At 39.3% G+C, this 24447-nt stretch overlaps 1 protein-coding gene across 1 annotated transcript in view; it reads left to right on the forward strand.

The window, feature by feature from the left end:
• si:ch211-196i2.1 (collagen alpha-1(I) chain) overlaps positions 1 to 22480 on the forward strand; it is a 66726-nt gene extending 44246 nt beyond the window's left edge. The window contains exons 33-64 of the mRNA XM_034240177.1: positions 2262 to 2306; positions 3694 to 3738; positions 4199 to 4306; positions 4716 to 4769; positions 4858 to 4911; positions 5506 to 5559; positions 5701 to 5808; positions 6749 to 6802; positions 6942 to 7049; positions 9141 to 9194; positions 9383 to 9436; positions 9995 to 10048; positions 10150 to 10203; positions 11671 to 11778; positions 11936 to 11989; positions 12097 to 12150; positions 12327 to 12380; positions 13131 to 13184; positions 13464 to 13517; positions 13612 to 13665; positions 13870 to 13923; positions 14685 to 14738; positions 14917 to 14970; positions 15103 to 15156; positions 15770 to 15787; positions 16028 to 16081; positions 16665 to 16727; positions 16868 to 17033; positions 18021 to 18130; positions 19064 to 19144; positions 20085 to 20267; positions 20438 to 22480. Coding sequence (XP_034096068.1) covers positions 2262 to 2306; positions 3694 to 3738; positions 4199 to 4306; positions 4716 to 4769; positions 4858 to 4911; positions 5506 to 5559; positions 5701 to 5808; positions 6749 to 6802; positions 6942 to 7049; positions 9141 to 9194; positions 9383 to 9436; positions 9995 to 10048; positions 10150 to 10203; positions 11671 to 11778; positions 11936 to 11989; positions 12097 to 12150; positions 12327 to 12380; positions 13131 to 13184; positions 13464 to 13517; positions 13612 to 13665; positions 13870 to 13923; positions 14685 to 14738; positions 14917 to 14970; positions 15103 to 15156; positions 15770 to 15787; positions 16028 to 16081; positions 16665 to 16727; positions 16868 to 17033; positions 18021 to 18130; positions 19064 to 19144; positions 20085 to 20267; positions 20438 to 20587 — 2319 coding nt within the window. The 3' untranslated portion in view covers positions 20588 to 22480. The remainder of the gene's footprint in view (positions 1 to 2261; positions 2307 to 3693; positions 3739 to 4198; positions 4307 to 4715; positions 4770 to 4857; positions 4912 to 5505; positions 5560 to 5700; positions 5809 to 6748; positions 6803 to 6941; positions 7050 to 9140; positions 9195 to 9382; positions 9437 to 9994; positions 10049 to 10149; positions 10204 to 11670; positions 11779 to 11935; positions 11990 to 12096; positions 12151 to 12326; positions 12381 to 13130; positions 13185 to 13463; positions 13518 to 13611; positions 13666 to 13869; positions 13924 to 14684; positions 14739 to 14916; positions 14971 to 15102; positions 15157 to 15769; positions 15788 to 16027; positions 16082 to 16664; positions 16728 to 16867; positions 17034 to 18020; positions 18131 to 19063; positions 19145 to 20084; positions 20268 to 20437) is intronic.
• The last annotated feature ends 1967 nt before the right edge of the window (positions 22481 to 24447 follow it).

Consider the following 24447-nt stretch of genomic DNA (forward strand, 5'->3'; position numbering starts at 1 on the left):
ACATCCTCAATCCTCAAAAACGGTTCTACACGTTACAACTTTGTTCCAATGTGTAGAATTTTTGCTATGAAATAGAAAGACATGGAAAGTATACAATAAGAAGTAACCTAGATATCCCCAAAGCTTCTCAACAAAACTTGTGTTTGACTTATCAAATTCACATGAGAAACAGGAATCTCTGGCTAACCGCTGTCGGGTCACTTCCTTCCAGAAATGACACATTTGACTATCAGAAAACTCCATTGAATGCATTTTGAATATTCATTTTAGTTTTTGTGAACAAAACACAACTTTGGATGCATGGTATCGAAACTGTCAAAGTAAAGAAAAGAAAAAAATAAGAAAAATAAGTTGGACAACAGAGAAATCAACATAAGCCCGAAAGGGAGTAGAACAAATGGACCTATATTGACCGGTTGTTGCATATGATCCCTAACTTTCTCGATGACTTGGCTACAGATTTAGGTTTTCAAGGAAGTGAATTAAGAAAACTGTGAAGCAAGACCTTTAATTGAAGTAAAAACAACAGGTCTTCTACACAGGACACATGCAGAATTAAAGTTGAGTTATTTTGCTGCCTGTCCCCAAACAGACCTGTATGCAACCTTTCTTTTGTTGTTATTGTGATAATACGACTATTTATTTCCCTTGCCTATACTGATGGATTTCCCTCTGCTTTGGTGAAGTTGCATATGAAGCTGAAAGGTCAAACTTTTGTTTTTTAAAACTCGGCAAAGTTTCTGTACCCGACACATCCATCTTCTTCCTTTTTGGTTGGTTAGATTTGAGAATAAGAAAATCTGCTTGCATGGATGAAGTCACTTTCACTAATGGAAGTTCACTTCCTGTCCACAGTCCTCCCTCTAGTTGGGCCTATACTTGTGTTGGGGGGAAATCCATCCATCAATCTGTCATGGAGCGAAGTTATACAGTGCTGAGAGGGATGATTGATCAGTTCAATTCCTCACACTGTATCAAACTGAATGCTTTTGTGCTCACATCCCTGAATGCACTGAGAGCAACACACATCATGGTGGACATAGTCCTGCCAACAAAAGGGACAAATTGAAAATCTGAGCCAGGTTCGGCTTGCTTGCATATTTTTCGATCCAAGGTCCACACTTGTCAGAGTAGATCAAATGTAATTCGATTTCTAAATAGTAGAGATGGCCTGTGGGAAACCTTGTTGTCCAAAAGTCAAAACATCTGTTAACCTATGATTATCTGTTCAGTGTGAAAAACAGTCATCATCCAGTTTGGTTTTTTTCAAAAGTAGTTTTGTGATCCAAGTCCAAGATAGTCAGCAATCACCAACCAACAATAATACTTAAATACAGAATGTGATGGAAACTTCTGAAGCAATGGAGACGAGACTCAGAGAGACACGGGGAGAGCATCAACTTTGATGGCAAACACTGATGGTTTATTTGGAGCTTTGGCCGGAGAATTCACAAGACATGTGCTGAGCCACGAGTTGACACAACGGATGCCAAACCAATTAAAGATCTCTACCCCAGACCTATGTATTTAGCTGGTTCTGAGAGAATAATCAACATTGTGGATAACAAGATATAACCATAACACCTCTATCAGCTGACGCCAACAGGCAGGAACAGGGAGACAAAACACTGAGAGCGCAGCAGCCCAGGTTACAGGTGCCTGGTCTCAGGCAGGAAAGTAGAACCTGATCAACTAAGTCAAAGTTATGGGCCCAGGAAAATATGTCTTCAACACAGAAAGAATATTTTTCATAGTTAGTTGGATGTTTATATTCAGCACTAATAATAACATTGAAATAACTAATGCATGAGGGCACTTAATGCACACCTACACGTTACACATGATGAGTACAAGACAAGGATGCCAACTCCCTCCATTCTTGCCTCCAAACTTCAGAAAGTGGGCATGACTATGTCTGTTCATAAGTAACTTCAAAAGGGTTAAATGTGTTTAAACGGCATCAAACACAACAATATGTAGGTATATTTGTATTACACAAGAAGAAAACAAACTTGTATATTGAAAATGAAGCACTTTGTGGATTGCATGAAATTAGCAATTATTTGTATTGAATATTTAGAATTATTTTGTTAGACCAACAGAGACTTTTCTTCTGTGCAGTTTTGAAATGTTTAACAGGTACAGGTGGGTGGGTACAAATGATATACCTTTATTTAGCTTATGCAAATTGAATTTGTGCTCAGACTAAGGTGTTAACAATAAGCATGTTCTGACTTGCTGTGTCTGTTTTTCTTTGTCAGGGATTGTCAGGTCCTCCTGGAGAAAAGGGGCCCCGGGGACCTCAGGTGAGAGAGACCTTTAATGGAAAAGTGTGTAAGAGAGAACTACATATTGTGCTTTTCTTACATGTTGTGGCAATGCCAGTGGCTTTACATTTTGTATTTATTTAACTTTGTTTGATATAACTCAGTATCCCTTATTAATAATACAATTCTATTTTCAAAGCACCACAGAACACATTATGACAAAGTATCTCCTCTAATGCTCAAAAAAAGTGACCAATCTCATGCCATATAGGTTTATAGATAAGAGCTATTCATTGTGGAAACGGAGACGATTCAAAGCAATGTAATACAGGTCAATAATAATACATCAACAAGTAATTCCATATGTACTTGCATTTTTTACTGGAAAATAGTATAACAGCTTTAGCGTTGGCTTTACCCTCACTGTAGCTTCCTATTGGGTGATCTTAGAGATGTTAAAAAAAAGGAAGAAAGTTCGGAGCAGTGGACGCTTCTCAAACAATGTTAGGAGTTTACTTATTGCTGGTTTTGGGGAATCTTTAGCTACAGTCCATTGGGAATAAGAACCAAACAGACAGAGTTTAAAGCTCTAGATTAGATTCATTCTTTAGAATAGTCAGTGGCGGCTGGTGGAAAATGTTTTAGGTGGGGCTATGGAAATGGTGACCAAACAATACTAGGGGGGTCCGGGGAGATGTTCCCCCAGTAAAAGAAATTGAGAAAAGACCCCTTAAATTATGACTTCTGGTGATGTTAGAGATAAATGTTAGAAAAATATGAGAAGACTGATCAATACCTCCATAATCTTCAGCTATGAATCTTCCAAAACTTCCAAACACCTTGTCCTGGACATAGTTTCTACAGTATAAACTGTGCAACAGTACAGTAGGCCCACACAAACTGCAGAACACCGGGGCTTTGGGAACACTCAAAATTACTTAAAATGATTTAATTCCCATTTAACCTGTTAAGGGGCTTTTCCCCCCCCGTTTTTTTTTCACGAAACTGTGTCTCAGGGCTTCTTAAAATGTAATAAACTATTCATGTGTCCTACTCATTTAAGAAACTCAGCAAACTGATGATATGAACCATGTTTACCGAAACAAAACACAAGTCTCACAAGAAGCGTCTAAATGAGCCCGGAGCGAAAAAATGCTAACGCACAATAATATTTACCTTGTTTATTAAAAATAAAAAATATATTTTTAAAATATATTTATTTGTGTTTTTTATTTTTAATGTGGGAAGAGGGGGGGGCGGCGCCCCTATGCGCCGGCCGCCACTGAGAATAGTGTATATTCACTGCTGAGATCCAGTCTAATAGAACTAATGAATCCACCGGGAAACTCATAATTATCAGACTGTGGATTTTCAATTTCTGTTTTCTTATCATCCAGTGACTTGAGCACGTTGTTGTTTCTCACAGGGTCGGCCTGGAGATGAAGGGTCCAAAGGGATACCGGGCCCACCTGTAAGTTAAACCGTACACAGGACACCATTTTTTCTTGTCTTTTCTGATCTGGTAATTACTAACTTAAAGTGCAGAGAAGGCGGTTGGTATGAATATTGTCTTTTTCATATACATTTAAAAAAACTGAATATATTTGGGGGGGCGTGGTCAGTGATGCAGATAATGTGTACACTATCACTCTTATGATTTAAACTTCACAAATCTGGAAAATGTCAGCTGTCATTCTGATTGTTAAAAACGAATTTATGTTTCGTTTGTGTCTATTTGTTAACATGTGTGCTGACATGCGTCTCATAAAACATCTTCCAATTGCCCTTTTGAAATGCTCTATTGATTGAATTGAGTCACATTTGACTGAATGTTATTGATAAATCGCACATACATGTAGCAATGACACACTAAGAAACCTAAGCTTGCATTACATGATTTTGACCTAAGTGATATCAAATCTATATTCTAGGGCCCTCCAGGTTTCCAAGGTGTTGATGGGGCAGCTGGAAAACCTGGACCTAGAGGAAGCCAAGGGCCTCCAGGACCTCTGGGGCCACAGGGGCCAGCAGGAATCCCAGTGAGTGGGTACCTAGCATCATACCGCTTTTATTTAAACAGTACAGATTTTTTTAAAAGTCTGGAAATATGAGAGTCCACTAATATGTTCATTAAAGTGTCTGACTACCTGGTTGATGCATCACAACATCAGAAGGGTTTTAACCCTGAAAACTCATCTCTTTCGACTCCACTTCGAGCGTTAGAACTATTAACGAAGCACTTTTATACTAATAAAGGACTGGCTTACCTAAAGCCAGTTGAGTAGCACTTGAAATGTTTGGCTCTATGAAACCTGATGTACTTATATGATTCTGTTTTCTTCAAGGTTGTATCTTCCTGGTCGAATGTACTTATTGTAAGTCGCTTTGGATAAAAGCGTCAGCTAAATGTAATGTAATGTAACCCCCTTGTGTGTTTAATGTCCTCAGGGGCCCCAGGGTGCTGATGGCTTATTAGGAGCAGCAGGGGAAAGAGGAAATACGGTAAACTACAGTTCATAAGAATCATGAGTTATGAGTCTTTAATGAATGTTTTTTATTCAGTTACTAATACTGATGCTGATACCTGCAGGGTCTACCTGGCTTGCTCGGTGATGCTGGCCCCCCCGGACAGGATGGACTGCAGGTTTGTTTAGTTCAATGGTGATGTAGTGGAAATGTGTTCATGCATTCAACTTCAAAGTAATTGATTTCTTCTCATGCCTTACTTTTTCTTGCACTTCCAACTGTTTCTAAAATGGAAACACATTGAAGAGTATCCCATGTGCTGTAAGTGCACACGTTTTAGTGTTTAGAACAAACAATAAGCTGATTTAGTTGGCATATGTTTTTGGTTCAAGTTAAATCTAATGATCGCTGCTGACTCGGACGGCAACATTAGAAGGTACAAAGACCACAGCGTATAAAACACTTTAAATTATGCATAAATAAGATTGTAGATGTACTGATGGCATCCAGCCTTACTCCTTGTCCTTAGAGCTTTTTAAGTGTGAAGAAATGGCTTTTAATGTTTAGCAGAGAATAAAATAATTGTATTGTAAGATAGACTCAAACTGAGAACATTCATTATTAATGAAATGTTTACAAAAGTAATCCACAATTGTATTTAACACATTGCTCTTGGTTCAAACACCACCAGCCGTTACATCTACATTATTCAAGGGCACTAGAGCACATTTGAATCGTTGGTTGATGAATGTTTTCACTTCTGATTCCTCAGGGTCTCCCTGGCCAAACAGGAAATGAAGGCCCAACTGGACGGAAAGGAGACCAGGTCAGTGATCACTGCAGCATCCTTTCTGGGTCTTTTCATCATTGGTTGCTCACACCAAGAATCAAAGAGTTGACTTTGTTTAATGTTGAACAGTCGACACTTCATCTGTTTCCAGTCTACTTATGTTGCCTTGTTTGACAGGGGGACCATGGGTCTTGTGGGAATCTTGGTCCTCCGGGCCTTCCAGGAGAGACAGGACTTGAGGGCCTAAAAGGCTTACAGGGCCCGTCTGGACCGGAGGGTAAAGAGGTAGGTGCATGTATCTGCTGTTTACACACACATGTCTCATACTGTAAAGGATGAGCTCATAACATCACGCTGTTAACTTTACAGCCTCACAGTCCAAACTATGTTACGGTGAACAGATGTGTTTGTTGTTGTTTTTTTATTTCCTCGTTAGCATTAATGATTAACGTCAGACAGGATTTCTATTTAAGTTGCCTTCTGAAACAATAAAAGTTCAGCATCTCCGTTGCATAAACCGTGAAATTAGATTTTGCTGATAATGTGATGATGGCAGAGCTTAACTCAGATTTCCTATGAGAGGATTCAAATGTTGATTATAAAACACTAAGATGGGCTTTTTGAAACATTTACTGGGTGTAGTGCAGAACCGTTCTAATAGTAATTGCTTTTTTAAGTAGTAAGGTATTTTAGAAATAATAAAAAACCAACAGGGTGAGCTTGATCAAGTGCTCCTTGGAAGGTCCTATTTGCCAAGTTGGGAAGTCATTTTTCTGACTTCCCTTTGTTCATGAACTTAAATGGATGCTGCAAAGAAAAGGTATTTATTTTAATGCTCTGTAATCTTGGTAGTAGTATTACTGCTGACAAAAAGAAAAAAAAAGACGATGAATGGTGATTTGTTTTACAGGCAGGTAAAACATAACAACACTGATGGTTGGCGCTTTTGAGTGGATTTGATGGTTGCAGAAATAATTCAGGGCTCGTTGTTTAACTCGGATGCTTTTACACATGTTAACAATGCTTCGGTCTATTTCTGTCTTTTACTTTGAGGCTGTGAAAGTAGTGTGACGACAATAACACTTAATTGTCAGATCAAGTCAGAACTTTTTCAAAAACTATAATCAACAAAAACAAAAATAATCCTTTGGTATAAATCTCCTTGCCTTAATCTAAGTGAAAAGTGAAAGTTACTCAACTCCAGATGTTTTATCCTCCTCCTCAGGGTGATGTCGGGCATCCTGGGGAACCTGGAGATCCTGGACCAAAAGGGGAGAAGGTACATTCACTTCACTTTGGTTTGTTCAAACTGGTGAACATTGTTTTCTATTGTGCACGTCTCTAAGAAGGAAGAGGGTTGTGTTGGTTTGACTGAGAATGATGTTTGCAGTTTCTGATCAGACTGTTATTGTCGGCAGGGTGGAGTGGGTCCTATAGGACTGTCGGGTCGAGAAGGCCCCTGGGGGGACCTCGGAGAAAATGGCCAAAGGGGGCCAAAGGGGGAGAAGGGCCACATTGGACATATGGTGAGCACAATATTGGGACAATGCTTAATTTGTTTTTAATATTGTAATAACACTACATAATCCTTACATCCCAAATGTTTGTATTTGTGGTATTGGGATGGAATTCTATTATGCAGTGTTCCTTTAAGAACTCATGGTTGTATTTATTTAAGGATAATCATTCAGTCCAGTTATTTTCTGCATTTACTTTTTGTTTTTAACATGGATAGGTAAAACATATGATCAGCTCCACTCACAATTATTTGAAATCCAAATGGCCATTCAAAACAACTGTATTAATCCCCAAAGGGTCAGCTTGTACACAAAAAAAACAGTGTACCAGCATTAGGGATGTGCATCTTCACTGGTCTCACGATTCGATTACGATTATCCTGTCAACGATTCGATATCCCGATGCATCACGATTCATACCAATGCGTTGCATCCTCAATTTTCTATATTTCTGCACATGGCTTATTTTTCCTCAATGCATACATGCAGTAAATACATATGAACTCTCTTTTTATTATTTAGAAAGTGCTTCAGAAATCAATAACATAAATGTCTTGACATTCATTTATAAACCAAAATAAATGAATTGTATAGGTCTAGCCTCCCTATATCTGTGTGTGAAGTTGTTCCATCCTCAAAAACAAAAAAATAATGCTTCTGCAGTCTAGCTGCAGCTTCTAGCAACGGTCTTCTGTTAAAAAAAGGACACTGAATGTCCTGAATGTGGCATCACACACAGGACTTGAGTCCGAACACAGCAGACAACAGGAGTATTTACAATAGCATATACAAACAAAAATACTGCATGTGGGTGCACACTTACATTCTCTGTCTTACTGTTACATAAATCCCATGAATGTATGAGATTAAGTTAGCTTCATTATATCTCAGTGATTAAGTGAATAATAAAGTTTCTATCAGGTCACTATCAGCCTGTCACTCATTATTTTCAGGGAGGGGGCGGGGCTTAGAGGAACAGAGGAGACGGTGATCACGGAAGCTTTTTTCCTCCTGCCTTCACAAACTTTACACACGTATATATCGTCTGAAAATTGCTAGAGGACATTCATACTCTGCAATCCAAGACTTAATTAAATGCACCAAAAACCTGACATGATTGTAACGCGATTATTTTTGAAAAACATAAATCCCTGTGCCGCAGCGACACGGAGTGATTCAGAGCGGGTCCTTCTGCTGTTGGTTCTGGACTGGTGTTCTTGTGTTGGTGGATAAAGCAGACTGCTCCGTGTTTGGTGTTGCTGTGTTGCTGTGCCGCTGTCACGTCTGTTCCCTGATCTCTACGTCACCGACCGATTTGATATTAAAGTGACAGGGAAAAAAACGTTATAGTAAAGCCGCGGCCGGAAAATCAGGAAGCAACGTTACTACGCTATAACCGATTATCTTCCATCACTGCATCGAGACCGAATCGTCCGCATCCGCATCGCAATGCATCGTAGAAACGATTATTTTCAACACCCCTAACCAGCATACAGACGAACACATCAGGTTATTTATTTATTTGTACCCATAGGTAGATTCTGTTTGCAGAGAAAAAGACAAGGGTTCCATCCTGACAGTAAAAACAAACACAAACAACAGACACATCTCTAATAAAAGGACTAGTACAAGTATACCCTGCTCAAATCTCAAAATATTTAAAAAACATTTTAAGAAGGAAAACACTAGTACAAACATGGACATTCAAAATTCACAATTAAATAAATAAAAAAATAGGCATCTGTGTGACGCTCCTATGATGTGTTAATTTGTGCAATAGCAACACATGGACCAATAAAGGATATATGGAGCATTTTAAAGTCGCTTCCAAAAGGGGATGATTGATTTTGAATGGCGATTCTTTTTACAAGCAGAGTGGATTTGATGGTTGCTGAAATAATTCAGGACTCTTTGTTTCACTCAGATGTAGTCTTAAAAAATAGTAACTGAATATTACTAAGATGAATTTCCACACTTGTATTCTGTATCACTCTGCCTGTGTCTCTGTTCGGTCTTTCACCAATAATCAATAGCTTGGTTTAGGACATAACTCAAAACATGTCAGATTAATGGTTATCCCTGATGTGGTCCTCCTGACAGGGCGAGCCGGGGCTGATGGGAGAAGTGGGGTCTGCAGGTCTGCCGGGTTTACAGGTGAGCTTGTTTCCAGGAAGTATTGCCTCTGTTGATGAGATGCCGCTCAGGGTGGCCTTTCAATTAACCTTTATTGAACTGCCACAGCTATGATTGACATTTATTGATCCTCCTGACAGATTAGTTTGGTTTTCACCTGCTCTGCACACACGTACATTCATGTGGTGGTGTGTCTGTGCTCATTTTAGGGAATACTAGGCTCTCAGGGACCCCTGGGGCCGGATGGACCTCAGGGCCAGAAGGTAAGAGCCAACATCTTTCTTCTCTGAGCACATCCTCTCTCTATCTCTCTTTTGGCTCTCATTTTGTTACTTCCCTATTTTAATACTGAATCATGACCAGAGCCTGCAAACCATTGTTCAGTTCCATCTGTACAGACACCTATTCTTTTGGCTGTTTGGTGTGGACTGTGATCCAATAGAAGTTTCACATTTTGGTTTTAGATAAAGAAGTGTCTTTTAAATTAGGGATCCTTAAACATTTTAGTTTTTATCAGAATCTAAACACTTTGGTCAGTGATACTTTGCAAAGGAAGTCAATTAGGGATCTTGGGATTTTAGTACCATTTTGCATCTTAAAGTAGTTTTCTTACATCGTTTTTGTGCATGTTTATGATCTGCAAAGGCACACTTGAAAAGTTCTCTCCAGAGGGAGTTTCTTTCCCACACACACAATTTGCATTTCTAAACAATGTAAACATTTTGGCCAGTTCTGGTTCTATAAGGGAAATGTTTTATCACACCTGACGCAGAGTAAATGGCAAAGCAATGGAGCTCAAAGATTTCCTTCCATCTCTCCAGGGGGATTCTGGGCCAGAAGGAATGACGGGACCTCCGGGTTCAGGGGGGCCTCAGGTAATCTCTGATACCATTTAGGATTTTGCACAACATGATGTACAGTTCAGCTGTGATAGGAAAGCCATCCATTTGCTCTCTGCTTGTCTGTCCGCACACAGGGGCCGAGAGGTGCTCGTGGTGTCAGAGGAGACGCAGGGGGGCAGGGACCACCTGTGAGTATCCTCGAGTAGCACAATATTCCATCCGCCTCTAAAGTTTTCCAAATGACCAAATAAATGTCATTCTGTATGTTATGTTCTCTTGTCGTGCAGATTGCCCTGCATTGGTGGTCCTTAATACTGTCCCTAGCTCTGCTACAGCGTAGCCGCTAATAGAGGCCACAGTTTTGAAACATCCTTTGATCTTTTATAGTACAAATCAGTAATTAGGGGAATTAAGTGTCAGGGGAGGCCTAAACTTTATTGATTTAGAGAGAAATTACAGTGCTATTTAAGTTTGAATGGCTATCATAGTGTGTGGTCCATAGTCATGCGGCATGTCTCCAGGGATGGACATTTTGGTCTGTCATAGGGATGCATACCGGTATTACCGAAATACCGGTTACTGGTGGCTACGGTATACCGTACCGAAATCAGATCCGATTCCGATACTTTTTTTTTTTTAAATGTAATTTTAAAAGTGAGTCCGTGGCCCGTGATGGCGGGTGTAATAAATTAGATTGCATAATCGTTTTTCTTCATATTTTATGTATTTTTCATTGTTTGTTCAATACTAGAAAGGTAAAAGTCAAATGAACTGTGATGGGATTTGTTTTCTCTCACCAGTGAAGGCAAATGTTGATTTTAAAGATGAGATTTGTTTGTTGGGTTGTGGGCTAGGGTTAGGGCTGTGCAATGCCGAGATCTCATGACCTTTATTCTATTATGTATTTGTTCTCTAGTCGAATCTCAGGTTTAACATTAATTATAACGGTGCTATAACGGTCTGTTTGCATTGACAAGATGTGCTATTCACGCGGCACACCTGATGGCGGGTGTTATAAAAGATATTCCATAATCGGTTTTCTTCATATTTTTTATGTATTTTTCATTGTTTGTTCAGTACTAAAAGGTCCAAGAAGTCCCACAATTGAATTTAATATTCATTTGACATGTTAACTATATCGTAAAGCGCTTCATGGGAGTAATTGTGGGATGATACATTTTCAAAGTATCACGATATGTATCGGTTGAGTATCGGTATCGTTCAGTGGTATCGGTATTATAAAAAAGTCAACGATATGCATCCCTAGTCTGTCAGTTGGTCCACATCTTAAGTCTAGCCAGAAATATTGTCTTGTTGTTGTTTTGGGATGGATGGCAGATGCTTGAAGTGGTGCAGTATTTGATGTCTGCATACTTTTACATCAAACTGCAATAAGTCTTAGTTAAACCCAGTCATTAAGCATCTAACCATGAAGCTTATTTTGATATATTTATGTCAAATCTGAAACTGGGTTTCGTGAAAGTTGCTCCATTTAATACAAATATTTGTATAAAAATAAGAAGTACAAATGTGCAATAAAAGGATAACATTGAATAGAAATATGTATATAAGCATAACAAGTAAACATTTGCACATTGTACAAAATGGCCAAAATGTAGTCATTCTAACAATAATCTTTCATGTCTGCATGGCAGGGTCCAGTAGGAAAAGTTGGCCCTCACGGAGACCTCGGGGCGAAAGGGGAAGTGGGGCCACAGGGACTGAAGGGAGAGCCAGGAGCCCCAGGACAACAAGGGGAACAGGTTAGTGAGGCTTTCATGTTTTATCTCTCTACTTATAAAGCCAGTATGCATGTCTGCATGCTGCTACATCTTATTAACAAATACTTTGATGAATAACATACATATTCAGTATGTGTACACATCCATGAAACAAGCTCAATAATGTTTACCTGTGCAGGGTGAGGAAGGTCTGCCAGGAATCCAAGGACCTCCTGGTCTGCCCGGATTAGAGGTGAAAACTAAACTTTGTCTCATGTGAACTTTCATTGCTGATGATTGCTGTTCCCCCCCTAACAAACTCTATTCATGCTATTTGTTCCTCTTCCTACCATCTTTCAGGGGCCTTCTGGAGAAATTGGACCCCAGGGTGCTCCGGGTCCCACAGGGTCTCCTGTAAGTGTGCGGATGTCTGCAACACAGACACACTTTAGATGATGAAATCGTACTCTGCCTTCAGCAGCTGGTTTATAATGATGGCATTTGTTTGGCCGTTATAAATTATTCAAAACAAGTGTGTGTTTGTTCTGTCTTTCTGATGGAGAACCAAACTAAATATTCCTCTTTTGCAGGGAGTGAAAGGAAGACAAGGAGCCGAGGGCCAACACGGCATGGCAGGGGAGAAGGTAAGAGCCTCATATTGTTGTACAAAGTTTTCATACATTTTAATATGTCATTTGACGTTTTATACCGTCTATTTTCCAACACATCTACAGTAGCTGGAATTATAGTAAAAATATGTTATTGTGCTTCATTTGACCACTTAGCCAAACAATAGTTCAATTTTTGGGGGATAACACTCATTTCCTTTCTTACGATGGTTACATTGTATGATCCATACCACTCTCATGTTTGTCTGTTGAATATAAAGCCAGAGCCAGCAGCCAACAGGCTCACATTAGCTTAGCATTAGGACTGGAACGTGAGAGGAACCCTGGTGTTGTCCAAGATCAGAAGTTTCCACCTGTCCTGCCTTCATATCTATCCTATCACAGTGGTATCCATCTAATCATCCGACTCTCTGCAAGAAAGCACATGAGCATGTTTCAAAATGTCAAGCTTTTTCTATAAAGCCTGTCCCCTCCTGACACAAGCATTTGAATACAATTGAGAAACTATTTTGGGGGGATATAGTTTTTTGCCAGCAGTTCCATTTCTATACAAGAAGCCCACATTTAACCAAAATGGCATTTATGACAGCAAAGAAGAAGAAGAGAATAAAACACTTGTCTTTATGCTTTTTTATTCACATTATAAAAGGAGCTTTCTTTAATTTGCAATATAAAGATAACAATACAAGTGCTAAAAGTCCAGTTTGAAATTGTGAAAAAGATTCTGATTAGCTTTTTCACCATTTATGTGTTTGACCACTACAGGGAAACGATGGCAAGACTGGATCGCCAGGGAGGACGGGTCATGTTGGAAGGAGGGTAAGCTTGTTTCAGTCTTGTAAACAATTTTCTAAACAATGTTAAAAATGTTGCAAAGTTGATCCACAGTTGCGATGAATTCAACAAGGTCAATATATTCTGGACTTACTTGTACTTTTTCCAACTTTGTGATAAAACACCTGTAGTGTCGTAAACAGGACTTTTTCATACAGATAGTGTGGTGTGTGCACGGGATGAAAAAGAAAATAGGCAGAAGCCGTGAGTGTCTGCTCTTGCTTTCTGTTGCCTCATTTAAAAACATTGGGATCTTGTCCACAGGGGAAACGGGGCAAGGCCGGAGTCAGAGGGACCAGAGGAGAGAGAGGACACAAGGTGGGATAAAAAAACAACCAGGACTCAGGCTTTGTGCTCGTCTGATTTAATTACAACGAATGAACCAACTGTACACCATGTTTTTGTCTTTCAGGGCCAAACGGGAGACACAGGGCTGTTCGGCCTCTCTGGGTGGCCGGGGTTCATCGTAAGTCCATTTATTTACTTACTTAACATCTGTCTTTCATAGAAGACTATCTATCAAATTAGCTTTGAAACTGTCTTTTTAACAATCTGTCCTGCTTTGGAGAGAAAGGGGTTTTTAAAAGAAATGATTTTGAAATGAAACGGCTCTCTATCGTTCAGTGAATTGATATCAACTTGATATGTTTTTTTTATTTTTGTCAACAAGGGAATCCTGGGTTTACGTGGAGATCTGGGAGAGCAAGGTGAAAAGGGGAAAGAGGTAAAGAAACCTGACAAAGATTCAGGGAAATCTTTACTTTCAAGAGCAAGCTTAACTGGATTTGATCTGATTTAGCATATTTTAGGAAGGTTATGTATTTTTATAATGATTAAAGTAAAAAAACATTTGCTTCTGAAGGTTTCTCGTTAGCCACAACTATAAACATACATTTTCAAAAATACAATTTAAAATAAAGAATCACTTTCACTCGTTTTTTTACATTTTGTCTGGAGTAACATTTCTATGTTTATTATTCATCTATCTGTGTTTTTATTGAAGTTTCCAACTGGGTGATTTCAATTCAGGATAAGCCTTATGAGAAAATAGATACAAAAAAAATGATGCGTAAAGAAGAACACATTCTATGTAAGACATATCGGTTCCTCTCCACATAGAAAAATCCATCACCTTCGAAAAAAAGGCACTTTCATGCCCAATAAATACAGTGCAAACAATTGAAAGGCAATGGTGTATCCTCTCCATTCACTTCCCCCACAGGAGAAGGTAACAACAGCTGGACTGTACATCTGGCTCATCATAGCAATATTCAAAGTGCAGTTTGCTCTATAATGGAAGGATGGCATTAATGAAAATATGGTTAGTACTGAGCTGTTGTTGTACTCGGACTCATCAGATGGTTCGGCCCGCTGGGCTCAGTTCAGGCTCTGTCAGAACCGTTGTTTTTAGGCAGAGTGTGCTTTGATTTAATTTGCTGATCAGCAGTAAATGTAGAGGCCTGACTGTGTTGTTTGTGTCCTCAGGGAGAGAAAGGAGACATGGGACTAACTGGACCACCTGGAGCTGATGGCATGAAGGTAAGATGTTTAATGTGTTCATACGGAGATACCAACATCATGTCTGCAAAACAACTATATTATAATGATTGGCGGTACATGTATGGAGTTGTGGTGGCAATAGCCATAACATGTGTGTTAAACAAAAGTATTGAGTATTTTTTCAACTGCGTTACTATTATCCTTTATTTTTTCTCAGGGTATTCGTGGTTTTGTCGGAGTGCCTGGTCCACCTGCTGTGAAGGGAGATCAGGTACAACAAATTAAGATCATAGATGTGTGTCTTATCTCATTGTGTTTTCTCTTGTCTTTTGAAGCTTCACTTGTTTGAATATGTTTTTGTGATGTCCAACTTTCACAATGCGCTCGTCCCCCTCTCCTTCAGGGAAATATTGGCCCACCAGGACCGAGGGGTACGACAGGGATGCCAGGACTGCCTGTAAGTTATATATACGTTTTTATCGTGACATCTTAAATATTTGAATACAGTTCCCACATTTTTAAATGAATATTTAACCTATTGTATGTTTTTTGCTTTCCTTTTGTTTCTGGTTTTTATATCCCTCTTCAATTATGTTTATAACTATTTTTTCAGTTTATGTTGTTGCCTTTTCTTTTGGATATAACTGAAAATGCGCAAAGTTGATTCAGGCTAGGCATTTTGTACCTATTTTCCCCCTGAATATCTTAATGTACATTCGAGCAGCTCATCTGTCACTTTTACCAGATTGCCTGAAAATGGAGTAGGTTCAAAAGTGGAACGTGTGATGGAAATTGTTTTATATGAACTGGGGCAAATACTCTTTTCTTCAGCAGGCTGCCAGTCTTTGGATTCATTCAGTTCCCCAGCACAGTGTGACTGTGTTCAGCGCCATGTGTCATAGAGGGGAATAAACCCATTGAGTTAGATTATCAAATCTGTGAAGCCGTGGCTGATGGGTTCATAATGCAGCAAATAAAAGCACTGGAGAGCAATTTTTCCATAAATGCACTTCCCTGTGGAAAAATGATACTAATGCACTCTTATTCTGCTGTTCTCTCCTCTGGTGCAGGGTATGTTTGGATTGAAGGTATGATATGATCAACTCAAGCACTCACTTCATGTCAGATCTATGTCATACTGGTTTACTTTGATGGCACATATAATCATAAAACGGTCACACTTTGCGGTCATAGTCAGCATATACATTAAAAGCATTTACCATTACAGGAGTCTGTATTTCCATTTGAATGTGTTGCACAGTTAGTGGTGTGGTATTGCCCTGTAGAACAGTGCAGGGTTGTGTTTTGACATGTTCTTCTCCCTGCAGGGTTTGAAAGGCTACCCAGGTTTCCCCGGTCTGTCCGGCAGGAGGGGGCTCCCGGTAAGTTTACATCTCCAATGTATACAATGTCTATACATCTGATCAATAACATATGAGATTAGAGTCGTGTAAATAGTTCTTAGCCATCTCACAGTTTGCTTGGTTTAAACTTGATTTTAGCTAACATAAGCATAAAGCAAAGTCGTGTATGGTCCGTTATTACAGCACTACAGTACAGAGTGAAATTAACTTGTACACCGCTGTCATAGATATAATCAGCCATGATGTTACACATGCATTCTTCAATATTATTACTTACTCACAGTCAAAAACGACCAGTCTACAACTTTGCTAACACAGCCAAACATTAAGCAAGAGCAAAACATAGCATGTCAGCTAATGTTGCTAACGCAGTTCTGTTGCCAACAAAAGTATTTTAACCTGTGCTTTTCATACGTTCTTTCTAATTTAACACCACATTTCCAAAACAGCTCAGAAAACAAACAGCTTTTACCTCATGATACCATTACTCTATGGATCTATGTCAGTGTATATTGTATCAGAAAACACTATTTAATGAATATATTTTCTATATATACTATTTGTAGTATATACTTATATGAGCATATTTCCTTTGTGAAAGGGTCCACCTGGGATCCCTGGACCTCCCGGACAGTCACTGAACATGACGCTGACTCAACTCAGGGCAAGTGATTCATGTCTATTGTCCATTTTCTAGTATTAATGGTTACAATATTTACACAATTCTCATGAGAGCATCTTAAGACAGCAGCGGTTTGCATTGCTATTGACTGTTTGTTTCTGCTGTGCTCTTCCCATGTCCAGGATCTGATGTACGTGTCCGATAAGCCCAACTACTCTCTGCTCCAGACTCTGCTGGACTCTCTGCAGCTGGAGCTCCGGCTGCTGCTGGACCCCCCCGACGGCAGCAAGGAGCACCCAGCCTCCACCTGCCTGGAGCTGTGGCTCTGTCACCCCGACTACAGCAGCGGTCAGTCCCACAAACACTGAGATAACAGTTATTACGTTATTATGTTAATACTGGTGTCATCAAAACACACTAAAGAATATAAGCTTTAATGCAACACATCTTGGATGGTATTTCTATCCATATGTTATGAATAATTCATACCTTATTCTTCAGATGTTCAATACATATCAGAAGTGAAGGATCTAATGTATCTCTAGTCACTAGTGTGAAGGTAAACTTCTGTTGTTGCAATGTTGAGGTAGAATGAAGGAGTCTGGAACCGTTGTTAGCCAAAAACACTGAGAGTTTTATTGGAGAAAGTACAGACAATACGGCCGGGAGATAGATCTTAGTTTCACACATGTCCAGTGCTCCACCAGCGATCTCTGAACCAAAAGACACAAAACATCTAACCAACACGAGGAGAGGCCGGCCCATAGAAAGCCCGCGTTTACCTAATCAATAACCGATGGGAGACAATGATCTGCTTGTCTCAAAGAGATGCGGCCAGGTCTCAACCCCCCCACGGATATAGGAGAAGCGTTTGACCTGTGACCTCAACCTACAGAGGAGTCTTTGAGTGACTACAAGCAGATGTTTGCAGTATCACAGACTCTAAGGAATAATAAGAGACTCTATAAACAGATCAGATTAAAATATTCTCTTACAACTAGAGATACTTTAGAGTCTAGTGTAATCTGCAGTTAATAGTCAAATTACACCCCTGCCTTGGCTTCTCTTATTGCACATGTAAATATCACTATTTAAATTCCTATTTTTCATTTAGTTTATATCTTATCTGTCCTAATCCTGTTAAATATGCAGACTTTTTTTTTTTAATACATTTTTGGAAATAAGTTTCTCTTTTAGCAAAATTGTATAGAAAATGCTATTTCTTTATACATAAGGACATTGGAGTTATTCTGCTCCCAGTGCGCTCAGGCCTTTCTGTCAGCATCCGTTTCCTCCCTGCAGATCTCATTGAGCTCCGCTAACCTTTCTCTGCAGGAATGTATTACATTGACCCGAACCAGGGCAGCCCGGCGGACGCTCTGCTGGCCTACTGCAGCTTCTCCTCCACATCCAAACAGACCTGCCTCCACCCCCGAGACTCTCAGGTAGAAACACATCAGCTGAGACAGGCTGCAGGAAATTGCACCTCTGGATCAATGGCGTGACCGCTAACTCCACTTAGCCCTGTTGTACCTACTGAATTTCAATTTCACGAAATGTCAGTCAGACCCCACTTAGAGACTTCTACAGAGAGGACTACACATGTGTCACCTGAAAGTAAAATCTAAATGTTTCCAATTTAAAACATTTTTTGGTAGTTTGGACTTGATTTATACCGTATAAGCACGTTTTTAATATTGTTTGATTCACTGACTTCATTGCCAATATTCATGGTCTGCCAAACACACACACCATTTCTTACACCTCTCAGTTTTTAAGGATTTGCTACATGATTTACATAATTGTGATTCATTCCCCTCCAAACCGTTCCAATACATACATTTTATAGGATTAAAAACATCAATGTTTGTTATAAGAAAACAGAAAATAAAGTGTGACACCTCAGGTAACTTAATGATTCTAGCATATAACGAAACAATGCATTCCGTCTTTTTTACACGAAAGTGAACCGACTGTAAAAAGCATTCTCTTTTTTAACCCTTTCTATTTTCAATGGGATCCACTCTCTCATGTCTGCCTCCACTCTTGTTCCTTCAGGAGGTTTACAGACGTTATTATTCTGGTTATTATCGTCCCTTTCTTTACCGCAGTCTGCACAAATCACCTCTCTCCCCTCTAACACAGTCAATACTACATAAAAATGTGACTCACTCAACCAAATAATAATATGGATTGGTCTCAAATAGGCATGAAGTGAATGCATCGCCCACCAAGCTAGCCAATTTACCTCTGCTTCATGCTTGAGCTGCATGCTAATCCGGAGCTGTCTGACCATTGTTGACCTTCACGAGTCTCTTAAATGGAAGCAGGACCTGAATTCAGATCGGTACGTTTTGCCTTCTTTTCTCCGCCTGCAGTTGCCCATGAAAGCCTGGATGGAAGAAGTTTCTGAAGAAGGATCCTTTCAGTGGCTCAGCAGGCTGGAGCGGGGCTTTCAGGTGAGAGAAAGCTACCACCAAAACTTAATATGTATTTGTTTATTGGTGCTTTTGAACCTTAAGGTCAATAGAAATACACAACATCTAAAAAACACTGACATATGATTAACAGATTAATGGGCAGAATCACATAGAATGGATTGTGTCTGCGGATAGCACCATCTGATGCTCATCACTAGCTGAGGTCAATTTAAACTATTTAATCCGCCAAATATCCGTGTAAGAAACACAAATGTTGCCTTTGTGCTTATCATGCAATAAGCAGAACAATAGCAATTGTACATTTCCCCTCTTTGGCACGAATAAAGTTATTCTGATTCTGAGAAAAAACTCCAAACTTCAGGCAACATTTAAACATGAGAGAGAGACTGAGTTTTGGGATGTAATTTCACAGTCTGATGGCAGGCAATACATTTGCTTCTGTTTCTTATATATGTGACACTTGTAATTTGACTGACTCTGTGTATCTTATTTAAATACTTGCAAATACACATGGAAGCACAAGGCAAGGCAAGGCAAGGCAAGGCAAGGCAAGGCAAGGCAAGGCAAGGCAAGGCAAGGCAAGGCAAGGCAAGGCAAGGCAAGGCAAGGCAAGTTTATTTATATAGCACTTTTCAACACAAGGCAATTCAAAGTGCTTTACAAAAAATGAAAGAGATTAAGAAAATGGCATTTAAAATCAGTCATTAAAAGGTGCTGTTTGCTCACCAGTGCACATAGAGGGCCATTTAACCCTTTGCAATTACAAGGTTTCTATCTGGAGGAGGTTTGAAGCTTTTTCAGTTATTGTTGTTTTCTGTCACACAATTGATTATTTGACTAATGACGTTTTGTAATTTCCATTCTCTTAATGATTGTTTTGACCTTTTAAATCATTGTTACTGTTCTTCCGTACCAGCCTGTATTGATAATCCATGACATTGTTGTTATTTCTCACTAGTTTTACTATCCAGGAGCCAATGTGGTGCAGATGCGTTTCCTGAGGTTGCACAGCAGCACTGCGCTCCAGAATCTGACCTTCTCCTGCCACCCAGGACATAGACTGGGCCCCGTGGACCGAGACATCAAGTTCCTCACTGACAGCAGGAGGCAGAGTTTTGTCGGAGCAGTTAAAGACTGCGTGGTATGTTACGGGATTTTACAATTATTTAAATCTAAGAGAAAGCTATGAAATACAAAATAATGGTTATTTGAAATCAAACAAAATACCAAAAGTCTTGACACTTAAACATTTTAGGGTTCACAGGAAATATAATTTTATGATAATGATGTCTTCTGCCCCCTGTGTCTCAGCCTGGAGAGGAGAGCGTTTCTGTCACTCGGGAGTCTGTGTTTGAGTTTGAGGACCTCCAGCTGCTTCCTCTGAGAGACGTAGCACTGATGGGAGGCGGCAACTCGACACATCAGTTCAGCTTCACTGTGGGACCTGTGTGTTTCAGCTAAAGGTGCTAAAATATCAATGCAGTCCTAGAACACCAAGGGCTAGGACACTAACCCGTTCACTACTGGACACCTAGAGGACAACCGGAACATCTCTTCCCTTTCCTGAAGATGTCCCTCCCTTTCCTCTTGTTTTTGGGGATTCGAACTCTCAATTTGAGTGACTCCGTATTCATGAATTTGAGAGGACACAAGCGTCCTCAGGCTTTCTTTCCACGGAGAAGTCAAGTTTGTTTACAGAGACGTTTATCTTGTTTTGAATAATTTAAAAATGTATGTCTTTTTTATCCTTTATATACAATTGTTTATTTTCTCCGTTTGATTTTTGTTATGTATTTTTGGGCCTCTGTCATAGCCGGCCCATTGTGTATATAAAAGCCGTAACAATGTGTTCTGCATGGGAACACAGCTACTGTGGTCCCATTGGCCAGTGACCAGGCCAGTAAAACCCTACGTTGGTACTGTGAGTGACTTTTCTCAAGGTGCTAATAGCTTTTTATTTGAAAGATTATTTCTTTAATCCCTAAAACAATCACATGATCTTATGCAGACTTGCTTAGGATGCACCAACGTTCCTCATTTTGTAAAATGCACAAGATGGTTTTAACAGTTTCATGTTATTGTATGGTTTTACTTTTGACGTCTCAGGTATGATACATTAATGATACAGTACACACATGGGAACTACAGCTGCTGTTGCTATAGTGAGTTTCTTTAGGTTTGTAGTTTGGCATTAAAAGAAGACTAAAAAAAGGTTAAAGGAAAAATCTGTGAAAAGACCAAAACCAGCATTGGGTTGGTTCTGCCAGTAACAAGAAAACATCATGCTATTCTTGAACTGTGTTTGAACTCCTGCACAATTTGTCTTCAAGAAAAAAGGCAAAAAATGTGGCTAATCAGCATTTTTACCATATTAACCAATAACAAAGATGAGAGATTAGTGACACAATATTTCAAACAGATTGTACATTCAGATTGATTTTCAAGCAACCATGTTCCCCAGTTTAAGGTCTATGAAATACAAATGTAGCTGTTGCCTTATTCATATGTTGTAGACTGTCACACTCTACAACGGGTTGAGATTATTGTTTTAACAAGATAAATGTTACATTCAAGAGTACTTTGGAGATTGCTTATCTCTGGTATTCTCATGTAAACCAAAGACCAAAGTTTAGCAGCCAGTCCTGACACATCCACTTATTTCCACTCCAAACAATACTGTAATGTATTTCAATGTACTGTAAAGATCGTGCATACGTTTGCCAAGCGCAGTAGCCGTGTCCTGCAGAGCTACTTTGTGCCTATCACCACCACTTAGCATTGAGTAATTGCTGTTGACCTGCATTTGTGCCTCAATCCATCTGGAAAGTGATTGGATCCAGAGAAAAGAAGCAAGCTTTGTATCTACTCTGCAGCATCAGGATTCTGTGTTTGTGTCCTACAGAGTGTCAGCAGTGAGTGATGAGGGGTGTGCACGGCTTGCAGGCTGAAGAGGATTCATTTGCGTGAGATCTCAGGGAGTTTGTGGTCTAACGTCTCAACCAAAACAGCAGCTCTGCAGAAACAAAACAAAACATGCTTATACCAAATCATCAGCTGTAGATATTTAGAGGGTTAGCAAATTCTTCACAAGGCTGATAAGTGCAAGTGCTTATAGTAAGAAATGTACGCTTAAGTTTGTATGCAATTCTGGCCTGGTGTATTCTTTTTATATTTTGATTTGTCTTATCATTTCATATGATTGCCTTAGCTGGCTGAGACTGATCATTGTAACCTTGTTTTGTACAAATTATCATTTTTAGATATTCAAAATGACATGCTGGATATTTGTCTTGCGATCCCCTCATCAGCTCATTCAAAGAATTGTGTCAGCTGAATTAAAAAAAACATAACCTATTGTTGACTCAAGTGTATTTTATCAAAATTATTTGGTCATAAATCAAATTATTCGACAAATGAAATGCTGTCCAAATGATGGTTAACATCTAAATGGAGTTGTTGTACTTTTGAATGCAGTTTATTTAGCAGGTTGAATTATTGACACAATTACATTAGGATTTGTCAATCTTTTTAGTAGTTCTGAAAAATATATATACTGGATAAATCGTAATTATTTGTTTAACCTTTTATTTTAAATATATTAGTAAGATTCTCCTTTATTTCTTCATGCAACTGTCATCATAAACAATGTCCTATTTACTTGTACTGCTCAGTATTAACTTATGAAAGCTTTATAATTTCCCCGCAGTGCATATTATTGGAGTAACTAAACGGCGATTACTCTCCTGGGTTGTTTTTTATTTGATTACTTGATTGACTAATTTCACCCACAAGAGGTCATGAGTGCACGAGTCTGACATGATTTTATGATTTGTCAAAGTCAATCTTTCATTGCTGACTGCTTTTATGGTATAATGAGCCATTTAACAGGCCTATCAAACCTCATTTGGATGAACTGTGAATATGTAATAAGGGAGTAATTAATAGACAGATGTAAACACATAATGATCCTAAGACATCCCTCAGGACAGGCAATTAAGTTTACATTTATTTAATGAAAAAACGTGTCATCTTGTAGATCTGGTATAATTTGGACCAGTAAACTTCATGCAGATTATTTTTTTAATGTAATGTCAGTAAATCCCAAAATCGGTTTTACTGCATCAATGGAGCAAAACTGTAAAAGATAAATGAAATTAGGTCTATACACATTTTTTTCAAGGAATTCAAGAACGGCTGTAATGAAACACAAATTACCTGAAATAGTATGAAACGGTTGCGTTTATATAATACAGGGGTGGGGAACCTCCGGCCCCCGGGCCGTATACGGCCCGCGAGACCATTTGGTATGGCCCTCGAGGTAATTTATAAACACGCAAAAAAGAAAAAAAATTAAGAAATCTAGAACGCAAAATAATTAAACAAGCGAGTACCTGTTTTTCCTGGCAACGGTCATGGTCCTTGAACACAACACGAGCCTAACGTGTCATCACGTGGTATATGTCTCGTCACAGGGGTGCAGTTCTGACGGAGAGCACCAGAACGACGCTCCGGGACTTTAGAAATTAGGAGCGGTACACATGCCGCAGTTTTTGCGTGGCTGTGTCTTTAGTTGTAAGCCCAGTGGCGATCTGCTCATCTGTCATACTGATCATACAGTCAATAACTTTGCTGTTATTAGCATCTGGTTAGCTAGCTATGCTAACGAATATGAGAAGCTATTTCTACAACCAGTGAGGTAAAGGCACATCTTTATATGATCATTATAGTTATACAAAAAAAACCAGGTATAAAATACTATATGACAGTAAAAAAAAAGTTGTTATTAATAAACAAGAATACAGTTTAAAAGGAGAGTGATTTGGAAAATATTCATAAAGAAAAAGTAAATCTGCTTACAGTTCTGTTTCATATGGGTGTTGAGATGTATCCATAGAGCTCTTCATTTTGCTCTCAAAGTGCACCAGATTGATGCTTTCAACTTCCCGGAGCATGCCCCCCCCACCCCCCCCACCCCCACCACTTAAATCATGTCCACATGGATAGGAAACTAAATGCATATGCACACATCTTGTGTCCATATCTTTCTGTTTGGTGGGCATGCCACAACCGTGCATGTGCATGCATACGCGAGTCATGGCAAGATATCTGGATTAAGAGGTTGCTTTTTCTTTGCAAAGCATGAAAGAAAGGCCAAATGAATGGGCTGTGATTTGTAAGCACAGGTCAATAATTTGTACGGCCCTCGGAGGATGTTGAAATGGCCCTTGAGAGGAAAAAGGTTCCCCACCCCTGATATAATATATCAGCGGTGAACACTGTTTGGCTTGTTAAGGGTTAACTTTCAAAGCGTCACATTACGT

Source organism: Gymnodraco acuticeps, unplaced genomic scaffold, assembly GCF_902827175.1.
Source record: "Gymnodraco acuticeps unplaced genomic scaffold, fGymAcu1.1, whole genome shotgun sequence".
NCBI classification, from domain to species: Eukaryota; Metazoa; Chordata; class Actinopteri; order Perciformes; family Bathydraconidae; genus Gymnodraco; species Gymnodraco acuticeps.